Source organism: Pavona decussata, unplaced genomic scaffold (genome assembly GCF_977016875.1).
Source record: "Pavona decussata unplaced genomic scaffold, jaPavDecu1.1 SCAFFOLD_217, whole genome shotgun sequence".
Classification (NCBI taxonomy): Eukaryota; Metazoa; Cnidaria; class Anthozoa; order Scleractinia; family Agariciidae; genus Pavona; species Pavona decussata.
Window position 1 is genome coordinate 1,151,909 of NW_028145622.1, and position 16,636 is coordinate 1,168,544.

General features: G+C 38.1%; 4 protein-coding genes across 13 annotated transcripts in view; 3 read left to right on the plus strand and 1 right to left on the minus strand.

Moving 5' to 3' along the window:
- Nucleotides 1-16,636, plus strand: part of LOC146459731 (uncharacterized) — a 174,935-nt gene that overhangs the window by 151,423 nt on the left and 6,876 nt on the right. The window lies entirely within an intron of this gene.
- Nucleotides 1-16,636, plus strand: part of LOC146459734 (uncharacterized) — a 159,204-nt gene that overhangs the window by 107,297 nt on the left and 35,271 nt on the right. Inside the window, exons 7-10 of one of the 10 annotated variants that reach the window (XM_085089054.1) lie at nt 14,100-14,167; nt 14,468-14,627; nt 15,142-15,303; nt 15,437-15,514. The exons of the other annotated variants lie outside the window; for them this stretch is intronic. Coding sequence (XP_084945180.1) covers nt 14,100-14,167; nt 14,468-14,627; nt 15,142-15,303; nt 15,437-15,514 — 468 coding nt within the window. The remainder of the gene's footprint in view (nt 1-14,099; nt 14,168-14,467; nt 14,628-15,141; nt 15,304-15,436; nt 15,515-16,636) is intronic. 10 annotated transcript variants of the gene reach the window in all.
- Nucleotides 1-16,636, minus strand: part of LOC146459735 (borealin-like) — a 135,543-nt gene that overhangs the window by 63,838 nt on the left and 55,069 nt on the right. The window lies entirely within an intron of this gene.
- The window catches only part of LOC146459736 (uncharacterized), a 73,145-nt gene that overhangs the window by 49,608 nt on the left and 6,901 nt on the right, over nt 1-16,636 (plus strand). The gene's annotated exons all lie outside the window — the stretch shown is intronic.

Below are 16,636 nucleotides of genomic sequence, written 5' to 3' on the forward strand. Positions count from 1 at the left end.
CACGCTCGGCACGAGTACGATTCTTGCTGGGCGCTAATGTGAACGCGCCCTTTTATCAAGTGTCCACGCCAGAATTCAGACTCGATGTCCGTTCCCAAATACAAGGTCGAGGTGAGGCCTTGTATTCGGGTACTGAAGTAGTTAACGATTCCCTGTGTGCACGCGTTTGGATTTTTTGTCCGGTGTTCAGGCACTAATGCTCGGGTACCAAGTGTGAACATGACGTTATACGTCAGGTTTGTTCACAGTTGGCTCCAAGAGGTGCTTGCATGATACCGGCGCGACTTTCATTCCGTTACAAGTTACCTCCGGTTCCCTCTTTGGGGCCTCTATTCGTTTACAAGATAACAACAACAAAAAGATTTCATACCGAAGCGAGTCATACCGGTGCTAGTTCACCCCGGTTACTGTACCAGAGAAGGATTTTCATTCCGGTACGAAACCTTATTCTGATGTCATGTTAAGGCGGTACATCTGTTCTTTCCGGCATGAAATCACTCTCCGAGGAGTCATGGAACGGCTAGCGCATGCTTAGTCATCGACATCCAACACAAGATGCCGTCCCAATCACAAATTTGTTTATTTAAACACACTTCGGCCGGCGTGAAGTGTCCCTTAATGTAAACACGATATGAAATCATTATGTGTTCCCATTATGAAAACTCGCACCGGTTCGAGTTTTCACATGTAAACAACCCGTATGTACTAATTGTGATTCGGTAAACTTGGCCCAGTACTGACAGGAATGAACTACTCAGTATTCGCTTCATGTGAATGCTGGTCACACACAAGTGAGAGCATGGTTGTCACTCATCTGGATAAGGAAAAACATCCATGAGTTTTCAATTGCCACAAGACAATTTCTCTGACCTTTCGAGATAAATCCTTTGGCGATAAAACTAACGCTAGGCTCGATTACCAGTCGCTGTTCAGGAAGGAGCGACGGAAATCGAGCCTAAGCTGACGATCGACGGTGTTATATTTTCTGAAAAGATGCTACCTTTGCCAGAAAAGAGATACTTTCAGTTTACGACCTAGTTCTCTTTTACAATAATTTTTTTCTGGCTTTTTAGAGACCTTGAGGCAAAATTATAATTTCCCTGCCTTGATATTTCCCCTGATATCGAGACATAACATCGATGGCATAGTAACCAGAACCGTATTTATAACTGGTTAGTTTCTTTTTTGTAAACATCATACTTTGGTATCCCATTGCATTGCATAAAAATATAGATATACACACTTGTATTTACATTCAGTTTAAGCTGCCAGTTCGCGACGTTTTGTCGGCTGAAGATGGGCCAGAATCATTTCAAAGCTGGGAAATGTGCGGTTTAATTACTCAGTCGTTGTAATCTCCTTAGTTACTGCTGTCAAATTAGCTAAAGTTACTATACTTGTTAAAATCTTAGGGACGTATATGTGTAAACATGAAAAGGAAGGAAGACAAAGGAAATCTTAGAGAAAGCGCCTACAAGGATGAGCTGAAAAGCAACGTTAATATTGAACTTTGTAGGCTCTTGTCATTAATTAATTGCACTATAGTATTATGTACCTCACCTTTTTGCAATGCGTAACACCTATGTATGAGTGAAAGCGTATACACTCGATTGAAGAAACTTTGCCAGATAAAAGGTATAAACCATGAAGGATAACACCAAACAACCTTCTGAAGAGCTTCTTTCCTTCTCATGACCTTTTTTTGAATTCTTGTTAGAAAATAAAAGGACGCGCATTTTATTTAGGTCTTAAAATTTACATATTTCTAGCAGACAAAGGAAAAACAAAACAGGGAATATTCGCATGCTAATTAAATAACCCCTAAATTCATTCAGTTCGCTTTGTTTATGATTCACACTTTGAACGGGACACTGACGTTTCTTCAATCGAGTGTGTATATAGAATATTGAAGAGAATCAGCATTGTTTGGCTGCAAAAATCTACCCACAAAAAGCAATAAAAATGTCTTTTTTGACTTTCCATGAGCTGTAAAAGAATGAAAGCAATGAACAGTCGTTTTATATTTCATTTAACCAGCGTCTTTTTCCGCATCCAGCCTCAAGATTGAAAGCGGGGATTTTCCCGGTGACGTAATTGACAACATTTAAAAGGTGCCATCCCCTCCCCCCCCCCCCCCCCCCCCCCACTTCCTGAATGATGTATTGCCCACAAGGGGAAGAGGGAAAGCTGAGCAATTCCGGCTAGGGCATTTGAACACAGTCGAGATGTTCAGTTCAAATGTGCTGTGTATCAACAAAAAGACTTACTTTCCCTCATTGAAATTTGTTTATTCCTCTAAAATTGCCAAAATTTCCTTTTACGGGTAGATATGTTGATGTTAAATCCTTGTTTTTAACCAGTACAACTAACACAGTGATGTAAGGCCAACAATATTAGGGGGTCTTTCGCGGCATCCTTCGAAATTGGCAAAACAAACGACAACTTAACATCAACGACTGCTCCAAAAAGGGTGACAAAGGTGGTAACATGTTAACTTTGCACGACTCTCAGAAAAACATGACCGCTTTCGATCGGCTCTTTTCCGCACCTTCCGGTAGAATTCGGCCGTTTTGTTCGCAAGGCGTTAAATTTCAAAACCGCCGAGTTATCGATCTCGGATTGACTTCTTGATATCCCCCACGTGCTTACCATTTACATTGAAAACCCGGAAATTCCAGTTAGAAAATCAAATGGCATACGCATCATTCCATTTAGCGTACTTCTGAAATTATGGGCTTCTGGTCAAAGTGATGCATTTCTATTACTCCAATTGGGATTTACAACTGATGTTCATACATTTTGCATGCTATCCATCTTCTGTTAAGACAAGCTAAATCATTTCGTATTTATGCCGGCGGAGAATTTCCATCCAGATGGTTTGCGTAAATGGTAAACACTCCAGATACGCTATTTTCGAACGCGGCTCTAAGCGCCAAACTTTAAATCTCAAAATTAAGCGTCAAACTCAAAAACTAAACGAAATAAGCGAATGAAAGAAGGAATGTAAAGGGCCGAACTAAGGGCTTCGGTCTGAACATACATAGCAGTAACCAACTAACTGTCTCATAACAGAATGGCAATTAATCAGCGTGGTTGCGCCTCTTAAGGTAATGTTACACGGCACGATGTATGACTCAAAATTGCTGCCTTAAAAGTTTTTATCGTGTAACAGCGAGGAACAACTTTTTAGGACGCAATTGTGTTGAGGCTACAAACTGCAAGCTTTTGACCTGTCTTCAAGAACAAGCAACGCGTTTCCGCAACAAAATATATTGGTATTGGTTTACCCGCGCGCTACATTCTTAAAAGTTGTTTCGCGTAGCATGACCTTTGGCTTAGGAAACAAATAAATTAGAGTGAATTTATTTCAAAGCTGACCCTGTTTCAGATAGGCGCATCAATAAACCCCTTACAAATCACCCCTTGGAAATGGCATTATTTTAAATCTCTGAGATTTAATAAATAAATAAAAAAAAATTGATCTCATGTCATTGAGCGTTTTTAAAATAGTCTTGTTTATGTAACATTTTTCTAACGAATAAACTTTTAAATATAAATAGCTATTAAATTTCTACCCAGCCAACGCCCGATTTTTTTTTTATTTCTGCCCCATCATAACGCAAGTCAAAGAGTATTTTCAAACTGTGACATTATAGCACATGACAAACTAATTTCGGTTTTTTAGAATGAAGATAGAGTTCTGTGAGATTTGAGGTTCATTTAAAAATTTTTGAAGCAAGCAAACGTTATACAGTGTCAATATATCATAGTATAGAGGTAAGCACAACTTTAAAACCATCTTATGCATGTGAACTGTATCGCTTACAATTTAGCATTTTTTAGGGGAAGGATATTAACAACGCAGTTAGACAATCTCATATAAGTATTTATTGTTAGAGGTTGGTGTATTGCTGTAGCTTTGTGTTCATCTTTGACTGACTGGATACAAAACATAAGGGGATTAAGCTCGATTAAATCGTAGAAAGTATTTTATAAGTTGACTAAACACGATGTTCCACGTACATCTGCACGAGGACTGCCGAACGAGTGGGAATTGTTGTCATCTGAGAAAAACTGGATTTTTTCAATAGTTGTGACCCAGTGCTATTAAGTATAAAATGGACGATTGAGAAAGCTAACTAAACATTTCCTGTGAGTGTTATTATTTTATGCGCATGCATTTTTCCCTGATCTTTATTTGTGCTGAAGAAACAAGATTTTTTTTTTTAAATAAGTCAACAACAACATAAATAAGTCCGTGTCTTGAAGTTGAAAAATACGATTGACTGTTTCGATTTCTCTCATGGAACCACTGAATTCATTGAAAACCCGGAGTTTGAGGTTGTACCGTTATAAAGCGAGAGATGACGAGATTAGTACAAATACTATAATTTGTATTGCATGGGCTTTATCTTCACAGTTTACAATAGAGTCGTAAGATGATATTTCTGTTTTAATACTTTTGGATCGAAGAGGGAAGTCTTACCAAATTGTGAATTATTTTACCCGAAACTGAATGGAACTTGCGAGCGTCAGCTATTTAAATTTAGATTTAGACTGAGAATAGTAAGTTCATGGCCTTTTGTTTTGTGGATCAGAAACTGGCGAAGAAAGCACAATCCGGAAAACAAATGCAGTACAAAATTTGGCATTAACAGTGTAATACTTTTGCACACCTATGTTATAAAATTCAACCCGTTTTATCGGGACAAAAAATTTCTTTGCCAATTAAGACACTGCGCCGGGTAAAGATTATACATCACACACTGGAATTTTCTTTGACGCCATAACCCGGAGCTCTCAGCGGCTAGCTCTTCGGTTTTCAATAAACCAGAATTGCAAACTAGCCGAATTTGAATCTCTTTTGTATGTGAGGGGTTATTTGAAGTTGAATGTCGTGCCGGCTTACAAGGGATTGGCTTTGTTTTTTCAAGCGACTTACACCTAGAACACATTTCGGAAAACGCTTAGTTCTTCAGTTTCCACTGTGGAATGTTCTGATGTCCGTACGAATTCAGTGACATGTCGGCTCTGCGTTTTAAGATATTTTGAAAGCCTTGATGCAAGCTTCGATAAAACTCCGCGAGAAATTTTTCGCAACCCAACTTTCCAATTTTTCAATCTCTTTCCTCGTGAGAATTGTAATAATGTAGTTTTCACCTATGACGTTGTAAGACGTGATCAACTAATTTTGGTTTCTCGGAATGAAAATACGTTTCCCTACGTTTGAAGTTTACTTTAAAAAGTGAGAATCGTCGAGTGAGAATAATTCTTGATTCCTTAGTATCCGCAACACATTGTTAAATAAATACTCTTTGAAGTTTGAAGAAAGCACAGCAATAAAGTCACCATAAAATCCTATTTCTCGCGTGGCGTATGCAATTTAACAGTTTAGTGAAGAACGATCGTTTTAGACAACGAACTGGCCGATGTGTTTTACATTAAACTGGATGCAATAAAAAAATTCATTCACTCTTGTTTTCTAGGTGAGAAACTGCTTATAGAAGTATAAATCGGTTAAAAAAAGCTTTTCTGTATTTTCTTGGTAGTTATCAGTAGAAGCAAATTTATGCGCTTTGATGAGTTGAAGAGAAAGAAGCTTATATGCAAATGAATTAAATGCACTGTAACTTTTCTGCACTAAATGGCACTAACCAAGTAGAATACTGCAACAAGTTTTATATAAGACCACGAATTTTCAAATAACTTATTGGTTTTAATGAAACCAGAAAAATAAAACCCCTCAAATTGCACCCGTCGTTAACATTTTTTTGCGGAATGTCCATAATTGAATGTTTCTCAGGTTCACAAGAGTTTTTTTTTTGCTACACCTAGGAGGGATATAGGAATACATCGAGTTTCTTTCCTACCCGAGTAATTTCTCATGTCAAGAATTCAGCCGCATCTTTCTGTGCATTTTCATACCAGATTAACGCCTCAGTCATGAATTCCAGCCAACGACCTAAATGTCCATGCCATGCATTATTTTTATTTTATTACCAATGATGTCGTACAAGGAGATGAGATGAAATTTTTCTCTGAATAAAGATGTAGCTCCAATCCGTGTTTTTTATGTTCTAATTTCAATATACCATGCCTGGCCGAATTAACTCCAACACAGTTCATCATTCGCAATATATAGACACTTGAAGTTTCCTGAAAGTACAACTAAGAAGGCATGTTTTGTATCGGCTCGTTTCACAGTTTAAACAAGAAGGACAAGAAAAACGCGGCTAAAAAAAGCTTGATGTTTTTCATCTTGGACCGAAAAAGGATTGTTCAAATTATTTTTTCTAAACCTATATGCATTACGAAACTCGTTGCATTTTGTTTCCTGGTTTAAAATATTGATCAAGGAAGTGTAATCCAAGAAAAAAAAAAAAAAGAAAAGAAAAAAACATATATTGACTATATATATATTGCTGTTGTTTGTTTTACAAAAAGCAAATATATGTGCTCTAAAGTGAACTCCGCATGCGAAGAAACTCATATGCAAATGATTGATAGTAATTCCACAGTATTGGGCAAAACTAACTGCTCATTAGACTACTGTAGTCCAGTCATTTTATGAAGAAAATTCGGTCAACCTGCCACTAATTGCAACAGAAGGTATTTCAACGGTTTTAGACTCAGAAATGTATCGTTAATAACATATTAAAAGTCCCAAAAAATCCCATTTGGGGAAGTTACCAAAAAACGGGATTTATTGCGAAGCTCTGAGAACCGTTTAACGACGGCATGGTAACGAGGCTGACTTATGCATTTCTTTATAACGCTCGTGTAAAGATCTTTAACTTAATAAAATGGAATGAAATTTCGTGTTTAAATATTCAATTTAATGGGTTCGTTATACAGGAGATATTGTTTTGGGGAATATAAAAAGCTGTATCAGCGAAACGCTTAATGCATTGTTTTGTTTTTGTTTTCAGGTTTACCCTTACCGAATTGATTTCGTTTATATTAAAAACAATTAATTTTTTTTAAATATGTTGAACATTATTGTGGGAAAATAAAACTTTGCAGGTTCACAAGAAGTCGGTCTTGCCGGATCTGGCGCCTTCGCTATTACACATGCACGTACATTTCACTCCGGAGTGTTTGTGCTTACCTTGCACGTTTGTTATATTTCTGTCGAGCAAAATAGCTAGAAGATGTGATTCTGCAATGTTCAGTTCAGGTAAGACACACCTAAGAGTACCTACAATATTCTTTAGTTCTTATAACAATAAATTGAATTAAATACACTTTTAGATCAATCTTTCTTCACACTAAACATGTGTCATCAAAAAGGGTCGACCCGCATGAATAAATAAAACATGCACAGACACCAAGATCATTAAAACGATGCTCTCACACGAATTTTAAAGATACAGACACGCAAATCCTATTAATTGCGATTCTTTAGAAAAAGACATTGTATACCTGCGGAATATTTAAATCAGATTTCCGATATTTACACAACGGAAAACATGCAAGAACACATCAAGTTCGATCAAGTGTCCAGTGTACGAGATTCCGATGTCAGATATTCTTACAAAGCATTTTCCTAAAAACAAAGTAATTTGATAAACATTTATTAATTAAAACTTTAGATATCAAAGCAATCAGTTAACTAAAACAAGTTAGGGGCTGAAGCTGCCCCATAAAGCGCCCAGTCACGTTTTATTTTCCCGTACAATTTGTGGTCTGTAATAATTTTTTTCCCGCGAAACTCCCAAGCGGATTTAAGTCCACTGGAAATTGCATACAGACAAATCTTGCACAATCATGTCGTTAAACCTGTGCTAGCTAAATTTTCTGCCGTGCTACAAACCTGTTCCGAAAGGAACGATGAGTGGGCAGAAGTGGTACAAGCCAGAATATAATTACATGTTCATGATTTGCCAGCGGCCGATGCCAATTATCATCAGGCGCGCAGCGTGAACTTTAGGACCAAAAAGCAAATCACAATGCTATTTGCCTCAGAACAGCCTGATCTTAAGAAAAGAAATATTGGACGAATTGCATGAAAACCCGTCAAATCAGGGGCGTACCCAGGGGAGGGTTCCAGGGGTTCCGGAGCCCCCGTAAACGAAACCAGCTTTTGCGCGTAGTTATAGAAAAGGAGGCTGCCAATGCAATGAAAACACCGCTTGTCGGTCTACAACATGGGTCGAAAGGCATCGAGCATACAAGGCATTTTTTGACATGTACCTTCTATCGTTAAGACGCATGAGGCCATCTCCCATGAACGACTGTTCCAAAACCAATACAGCAACACTCCATGGAACTGGAATGGCAAAAGTCGAAATAAAGCATGTTCGCTTTTAAATGCCGTATTGAGGTTTCCCTTCCTCATCACTCAAGTTACTGCTATGAAGGGCTGATCGTTGGTAAAGCCCCTGAGCAATTAGGCTACAGAAACACGACATTGATGTGTACGAGGCATACCACCAATTTGATGACCTCAAAAGCGACCTCAAGCTATATTGAGAACAGGTTGACAGCCAGTTTTAACAATGGCTTGAGAGAGCTCTTACTCTTGCAAGGAAAGTCGGGATCGAACCTTCTATTCCAAGGCCAACAGGAGCATTGTGGAGGCAACGACGCCCAAAGAGTATTTCAAGAGGGCCCTTGCAATTCCCTTGCTAGATCACTTAATAGCTATTCAGAAGGACATACTGTCTTCGCTTCTCTGCGTTGTTTCGAAGCTGCTGGTTTCTCGAGAACACGATCAGCTCAAAGATGCTATTCAGTTTTATCGCCTCAGGTCACCGACTTTGAACTCCACCGTTGCGCCGAAAATAGCTGCTGCATGACCAATGTTCACTACACAACGCGGTTAAAGCTCTGGCTAAATGCGACCATGATTTCTATCCCAACACTCACAAGTTGTTACAAATGCAATGCACCCTGCCAGTAACCTCTTCAGAATGCCAATCTTTTAGTACTCTACGCCGATTGAAGGCTTACCTACAGGCAACTATGTAGGGTGAACGAGAGTTTTCCCTTGCTCTCATAAACATCCACTATGACCAGGATGTTGACGTTGATGTTGTCATTGAACGTTTTGCTCAAAAACACCCGCAACGCGTGTTTCTCGCTGGCCTTCTGTCTACTGATTGAGAAATAATAACAGAATACTAAAAAAAAAAAACTGTACAAGAGCAGAACGTACTAGTTGACACGTCAAGAAATGCTTCTTCTAGTGACACGCATATCATGCCTTCTGAACGGCTGTATAATTGAACTGCCTTGAGTGACTGATTTCCGACGAGTTGGAAATTGAAATGTGCGTACGTCTTTGTAAAATTTTATTGCGAAAGCATATTTTATTTTTGTCAGACATATTTTTTATCAGTTTCTTTGAAAACTAGTTGTGCCTAGTAGCTGCGCACTGTTGGACGATAATGAAATGTTATAGTGTTTCTTTAGTACAGACCTTTCTGAGTGAAATTTGAAATACTGTATGTCTTTGAACTAGAAGGACCGATTATGAGTTTGATTGAGCTTATACAAGTATTTAGTTAAGTTATTTACAAGGTGAAAGTTCAGAGAAATACCTGAAAAAAATTGATCAAATTTGGATGACTTAAGGGTATTTCTGGCGATAAATAAGCAGAATAAAACCAACTTCTGGTTTTTAGCCTTGATTCCATGACGCACCAAAGCGGGAGTTATAAGTCATTTAACTTTTGACATGTTCCCCTGCTTGGAGCCTTTGGGACTTTTAGTATGTTCATCTAGAGACCATTCCTTAGCGATTGGCGAAGAGAAAACTTCTGTTGCAATTAGTGGCAGGTCCAGCCACAAAATGACTGGACTACTGTAGCAACAGTAAGCTTTAAAGAAGGTAGACAAATAATCGGTTCAGTTTTTCGGATTTTTGGCAACTAGACTTTAGGCTTTTCGCCACGAAATGTTTTTTTCTTTAACATGAAAACAAACCAGTTCTGTTTGCATCTGTGTTGGAATTTTGCGCCGGGTCCTAGTTAGATAAATGTCGTGCTCGTTTACATGAGTTACCGCTTTGTTTTTAATTACACCAAGAAACAATTTTAGAATAAAAAAATAAGTTATATGTTCTGATATCAGGAATTCAGTAGCATGTATCTCTGTATTTTATAATAGCAAATCTTGTAATAATCAAAGATTAGGGAGTGCGTTTGATGTCACCAGGCTCTCTAGCCCTTTTGGTGATGATGTCATCCGCTCCTGCAAAATCTGCGGGGGATGCCAAATACGCGTCCCAAGATACACTCATTCATTCCCCCTTACAATCTCGACTCCAATCTGTATTAAGAGCGTTTTCTTTCGAACGCAATTAAGCCTGGACAAAACTCAGTCAGTATTTACCGGAACAACGCACCGAGTTGTATATTTTCACCTCTTACGTCATAAAATGTGTTGAATATTTCGGCGTCTTGGAAATAAAGATATGGTTCCTTGGTTTTGAAATTTCACTTTTCAATGTAGGGTTTATAGAAGAAAATGACTCAATGATTTCGGTTTCTCAGCATGAAACTATAGTCATTCCATTTTTTTTTTTTTGTTTTTTTTTTTGAAGTTTCACTTTTCAATGAGAAGTTTTGTCGAGGCAAACAACTCATCGGTAATACATAATGTGTCAAAACAGAAAAAGTTTAAGGTAACGCAATTATAAAATTAGGCTTTGTACGCAAACTATTTAGATTCATGTGTAATTCAACATTTTAAAGAACGGCAAGAATTAAAGGGTGCAGCTTTATCGGTATCTATCCAATCAAACCCTGAGTTTTCATGTCCGCCCGACGTTGTTCGTGTTATAGTTAGTTAATTTATTGACGTCCTATGAGGTAATATATAACGTGATCTATTTTGTATTCTGAGAATAGTTTTTGAAGCTTACTTCTCGATGCAAGATGCGTCAAATCCGATCACTACTGAAAACTGAGTACTGTATAAGATAAGTAATCAAACATTTTAGAGGAGAAAGATAACAATAACGCATTTACACAGACAGGGGATGAATATATCACCTAGTTGTGCTAATTTTGTTATCTGAAACTGAATTCTGAGTTAACGTTGTTTCCAGAATTAGAAACTATTCACAGACGCATAATTCGTAGCAAAACTTTGGTCGACTAAAAGCTTTTTTTCCGCTGCGAACTAAAAAGAGAAAAACTAATACGGACTGTCGCTTGATCGTAACACTTCCATAAAAAATAACGAGCGTAGAAATTCCTTAAAACGGCCGTGACGTCACTCGGTCTTTTTAACAAACAACAACATTAGACGATCCTTGACTTCGAGGAGTATTCGGTTTCCTTCTCGAACGCAAATATACGTATAACCAAAGACCGACGCCCATGAAAACAAAACCAAAAAAAACGTAAGGCGTTGGCTGGGAAATACATGTACTCACGAAACTTCGTGGTTGTACACCGAAACTCAGCTCCTTCTTCATTGGAAGCCATTTAGAACAACTTAATACTCCCCTTTTGTGTTCTGTGAACAAAGTATAAGAAAAGTTCAATTCGTCTTAAACCATGAAACCATTTTGTTCGTTAACGTCTTTCATTATTAATAAGTTTGTACTACGGTATCCTCAGATTGTGTGACCTAGCAAAGGCAATGCTGTTTGTCCTTTTGTGATCTTTGGTCGACGGTTTGATTTATTTTGTTCTCCTTTTCTCTATGAGAGGAACACACCAGTGTAGTTAGGACTCCAAACAAGCGTTGTGTCATAAAATCTCTCCTATATCTGAGTTCGTGAACGTGAAATGTTCAATTTTAAATTTATGCGCGTAAGACCTCCCTATCTACCCTTTACCCACCCCACCTCTCTGTTGTGATACTATAACGTCTATAAGGTTTTTTATACATTAACTTCTATTCCTTGAGGGTAATTAATAAGCCGCCCATCCTTCGTGTTGGGTGAATGTTTTGTCCCTTTGAACCACAACTGTTTTGTTTTTCATAAAACCACAACTGTTTTGTCGTAATAAAACTGCAACTGGTAACTAATCTTGACGTATAACATTTTCTGCTGTAGGGAACCATCCTGGCAAGTTACCAAGATGTAAATCATAACTTGGAATACTGAGGTAGGTATTAATTTCATAAACCAAACTGATTGCAGGGCTGAACTACAGCAGAAGGTCAATTTATTTGGGCCAATATTTCAACTAGTACCACTAGTCTTCTTACTATGGTCCTGAAGACTAGTTGTACTAGTTGAAATATTGACTAAAGTAAATTGCCCGTTGCCGCAGTGTCAGCCCTGCAATCAGTTTGGTTTCTTTACGGGTAAAGTGACGTCTGGCACGTGCATTTCTAATACAAGAGCTCCTACAACGAATATTATTCGGAACAGTTTATTTGTGCGTCTTGGGGTCCCCTGTGTTTAAAAGCTTCGTATTTGTTTCGTCCACTATTTTAGAATTTTATCCCAGTAAGCCTACCTGGAATAAGAATTTTTTCCGCATCTTAGGTATTGGGGGTGGAGCGGGCAGGGGCCTTGCCCTATCCGTAATAACTCCGAAAGTTTTAAGGCTGTGGCAATGGAAGTGGGAGTGTAATGGGAGACGATGGCCTCAAATCACGTGACATTCCGACATGATTTCCAGAAGGCGGTCATCTTGGTCCTGTTCATTTTTCTTCACCTTTCGATCTCACTGGTGTATTCGTAATACAGCCATTTTTGTTTGTTTGAATCCAGCAACAGTAACTTACAAACTAAATGAACGTACAAACATTCGCTCCATAGCGTTTTGAGGAAGAGACTTCCAGCATCCATGGCGAGGAGTGCAACCAAAGCTGCAGGTGAAAGTGACGTCACAGCAGCTGGTGAGAAAACGCTGGATTTTGATGACGTCACTTTAAGAGGTGGGAAGAAACATGTTACAGTCAAGGGAAGGGTTGCAGACAAGGGAAGGGCATTGCGACGACCAATAGAACATTTTCCCGACATTTTCTCTGTATAGCCGAAGCCGTTGTTTGGTTTTCTTCGTTTAAAACAACGTTCTCCTAACAGGGGATGGTAACTACCATTTCTGGGAGTTTTGTGTTCTCCAAACGATTCTACAATTCCTTACTCGTACCAGGCTCCTCATTGTTTCCCGAGAAGAGAATAAGCCCCACTTTCCCTTTCCCAAAACTAAGCTCCCTCGCAGACGCTGAGGAAAGATTTCGTGACGAGCCAAAAGAGCGTCTGCGAGGGAAGATATCCCAGAACTTACTTATTCTAATTTACACAAAATTTACGGCAATTTGACAATTTCACTAAGTTTCATGCTTCCGCCTCTAACCGCCACTCCGCTCCCCCATCTCGTCCAAACGGTCAGATCACGAAGTTGTTAAATTCGGACTTTTAGCCAATGAATGAAACTTTTCATTTGCTTTCTTTTAGCCATAGCAGAGGTTTACAACACTGAAGGTTATGAGAGATACAGGCAGGAAGATCTCAGCAACGCAATTCACTTCTACACGGAAGGAATTAACGTGAACTGTAAGGATGAAGAACTGAAGGCCGAACTGTACAGCAACAGGTCGGAAGCGTACTTTTGCTTGGGTGAGAATTTTTTTATTGTTTAGAATTTGCCTAAGTAAGGTGTTTTAATATCGCAACCTTAAAGAGCACTTTATATTGAAACTTCACTAATATGCAACCTCTCCTCTCATTTCTTTTTCTGAATCTCTTCTTCAGGAAATTGTAAAGATTCGTTAAATGATGCTAAGGTTGCCACTGAGTTACAGCCATCATTGGTGAAAGTGATCGTGAGAGGTAAGATTTCTAAAAAAATTAACTCTATTTTAATCGAGGAGTTGGTAGTTTGAGGAGTGTGCTGCGAGAAATTTCAAATCTGAAACACCGTTTAATGTACATTCGTTGCATTTATAGCGATTTAACCATCATAAAGTAAAAAAAACCCGTTTATATAGATGTTATATGCAAAAGTTTAGAAATGCGACTTCAAAGACATTTGTGAATTGCTTTTCTTGACGGCCAAGTTTGCCCAGGATAATACATCGAGAGTTGCCTTGCCTCGGCGTCTTAACAGTGAACTTTAGTAATATTGTACGAACCACCTTATTTTAAGAGAAAATTAAGTCAGACTAACATTATTCTGCTTTATTAGGAGCAAGTGCCTGTGTTCAACTGAATCAGTTTGAGGAAGCCATCACGTGGTGTGAAAAAGGATTAGCCGTATCTTTTATTACAGATGCTACAACGAAAAATATTGGTCAAATTCAAACTTTATCATTTTCCTTCAGTCCGGCTTTTATGTACAACCTTACGCAACACTGATCAGAAAAAAAGATTGCTTTTTCATGGCTACATATTGTAATGTTTCTGTTTGTCTTAAATTCTGGAAGAGGAAACTATGTAAACAAATGGTCAAGGAAATAAGACACCTTATCCATATAACATTTTGGCTTGTTTTTCAGTTTGGTCAACTATTGTAACCTTTAAAACTATTGCCTTAGAAGTCTTGACTTTTTTAAGATTGACAAGAACAACCAGACGTTGTTAGAATTAAGGAGCCAATCTGTCAATGAACAGAAAAAGCTACAAGAAGTAGGCGGAGAGGACGATGCAAATGAATCTGACATCGCAACTGCTACTGAGAAAACTCTGAATACTGATGATGAAACCACTTTAAGAGGTGATGCCGAGTTTTAGTAATAATATCAATGATCATTCATGGTGCGAGAGCTTTAGAAAGCTTTATTGGGAAACTGAAGGGTCTAAAACGAAATAGCTCTTAAGGAGTGTTCACTATATATTGTTGGGAGTGCAGGGATGGCATTTCGTCAGCCCGTCTTGTTGAAAAAACATATGACCTCCTCTCACTTCTTTCATTATTAACAATGGAGCCCAGTTTGTAAAGGATTCGTGAATCTGATCCCAGGAACTCAAGAAAGGCCCTGAAGGGAGACAGTAAGATTGCCCGACATTAAGGCTAGAAAATCACGGTCTGCAAAGGGTGTTAACTGTGTTCTTTTAAATGACTTACATACAGTACGACGAAATCGATTACTTTAGAAGAAAACTAATCGAAACTGCACAAGTAGTACCTTCATTGGGAAAACTGATGCATAAGTTTCTAGCTAGTTAAGACACTTTTTGAAACTTTACTCAGAACAATGCAAAATGCCTTTTATTCTCCTTCATTTTAGCAAAAGCAGAGCTCTTCAAGAACGAGGGCAACGATGAATTCAGAAAAAAAGATTTCAGCAATGCCATATTGCTTTACACCAAAGGAATCAAAGTGAACTGTAAGGATGAAGAACTGAACGCCAAACTGTACAGCAACAGAGCAACAGCACATTTTAATCTGGGTGAGAAGTTTTGAGATTTTCAATGTGTATTTTCATAATGTGTTCCACACACACAAAAACAAAATTAACAGTTATTTATGTTCAATCGCGCACACATCAACACAGTTTATTTCTTTTAACGATTTTCGCGCAGGTAACTTTCATATTTCACGGAGGGATGCAGAGATTGCCATGAATTTACAACCGTCTTATGTCAAAGCGATTGTTATAGGTAAGAGACACTAAAATCTTCCTGCAGCCTTTAATCTGCTACTCATTCTAACTCAAATTTATATAACTTGTCATCCAATCTCGATTTTCTTAACATTTTGAGTAACATCTGTATCGATTAATTTACACTCAGCAATTTAACGAGCATTAATTAACCAGGTTTTGTTATTTAATCAGTATGTGGATTGGGTAAATTTGTGGAGGCAATCAGTTATTTCAGATGTGATTTTGTATGTATATCATAAAGAATCACTGTAAAGTCAGTTTTGTTACAGTACTTTTCTTGTTTTATAACTAATTCGTGGAGGCATGATGGTGATCCATCATGTTCCAAGTAAAATAACAAACTGATATAATTTTTTTTTAATTAGGCGCAAGCGCCTGTGTTCAGCTGAATCAGTTTAAGGAAGCCATCACGTGGTGTGATAAGGGATTAGCAGTATCCTTCTTAGTTTGCAATAGCAAAAAATTAGGTACTGACAAGGATAAACTCATTTCAGAAAATAAGTGGATTGTGACGTCGTTTTCTGTGTATCATAAGAGGCTTTCTTTTAAAAAGTGGCACTCCAAGAGGGATCCAAGTGCTGGCAACGAGGGCATTGATATTTTGACATTAACAAATGACTCTCTTAATTAAAAAAAATTCTTTATTCACACTGCAGCCTTTTAAAACATTCTTTTGAACCTTTCTTCAGGCCTTTGACTATTTGTTCTTTTTTTTAAATGAAAGAACGGAATGCGTTAGGTCGAAACTTAGCCTCGTACACTGAGACGCAAAGGCAATGTTTTGAAAGTCAGTGTTAGACCATCTGCTATGGATTTTAATCGAGATAATGACCACTCATCATTATTGGTATTTCTCGTAAAGGTTTTGAAATGGTTTTTTGGCCTTTGTTTTTAACGGACTAGAAATCTTGACTAATGTAAGGTTGACGAGAACAAACAGAAGTTGTTGGAATTAAGGAGTAGGTCGGTGAGCGAGCAAAACAAGCTTCAAGCTACTGGGGAAGAGGCAGGGAAGGATCCGTCTGAAACGCAAACAGTAAGTTTGATAAACAATAACAATAAGCTTTTCAGATTCCATAGCTGAGAAAGTTCACAACGACGCCTCAGAATCTATTTA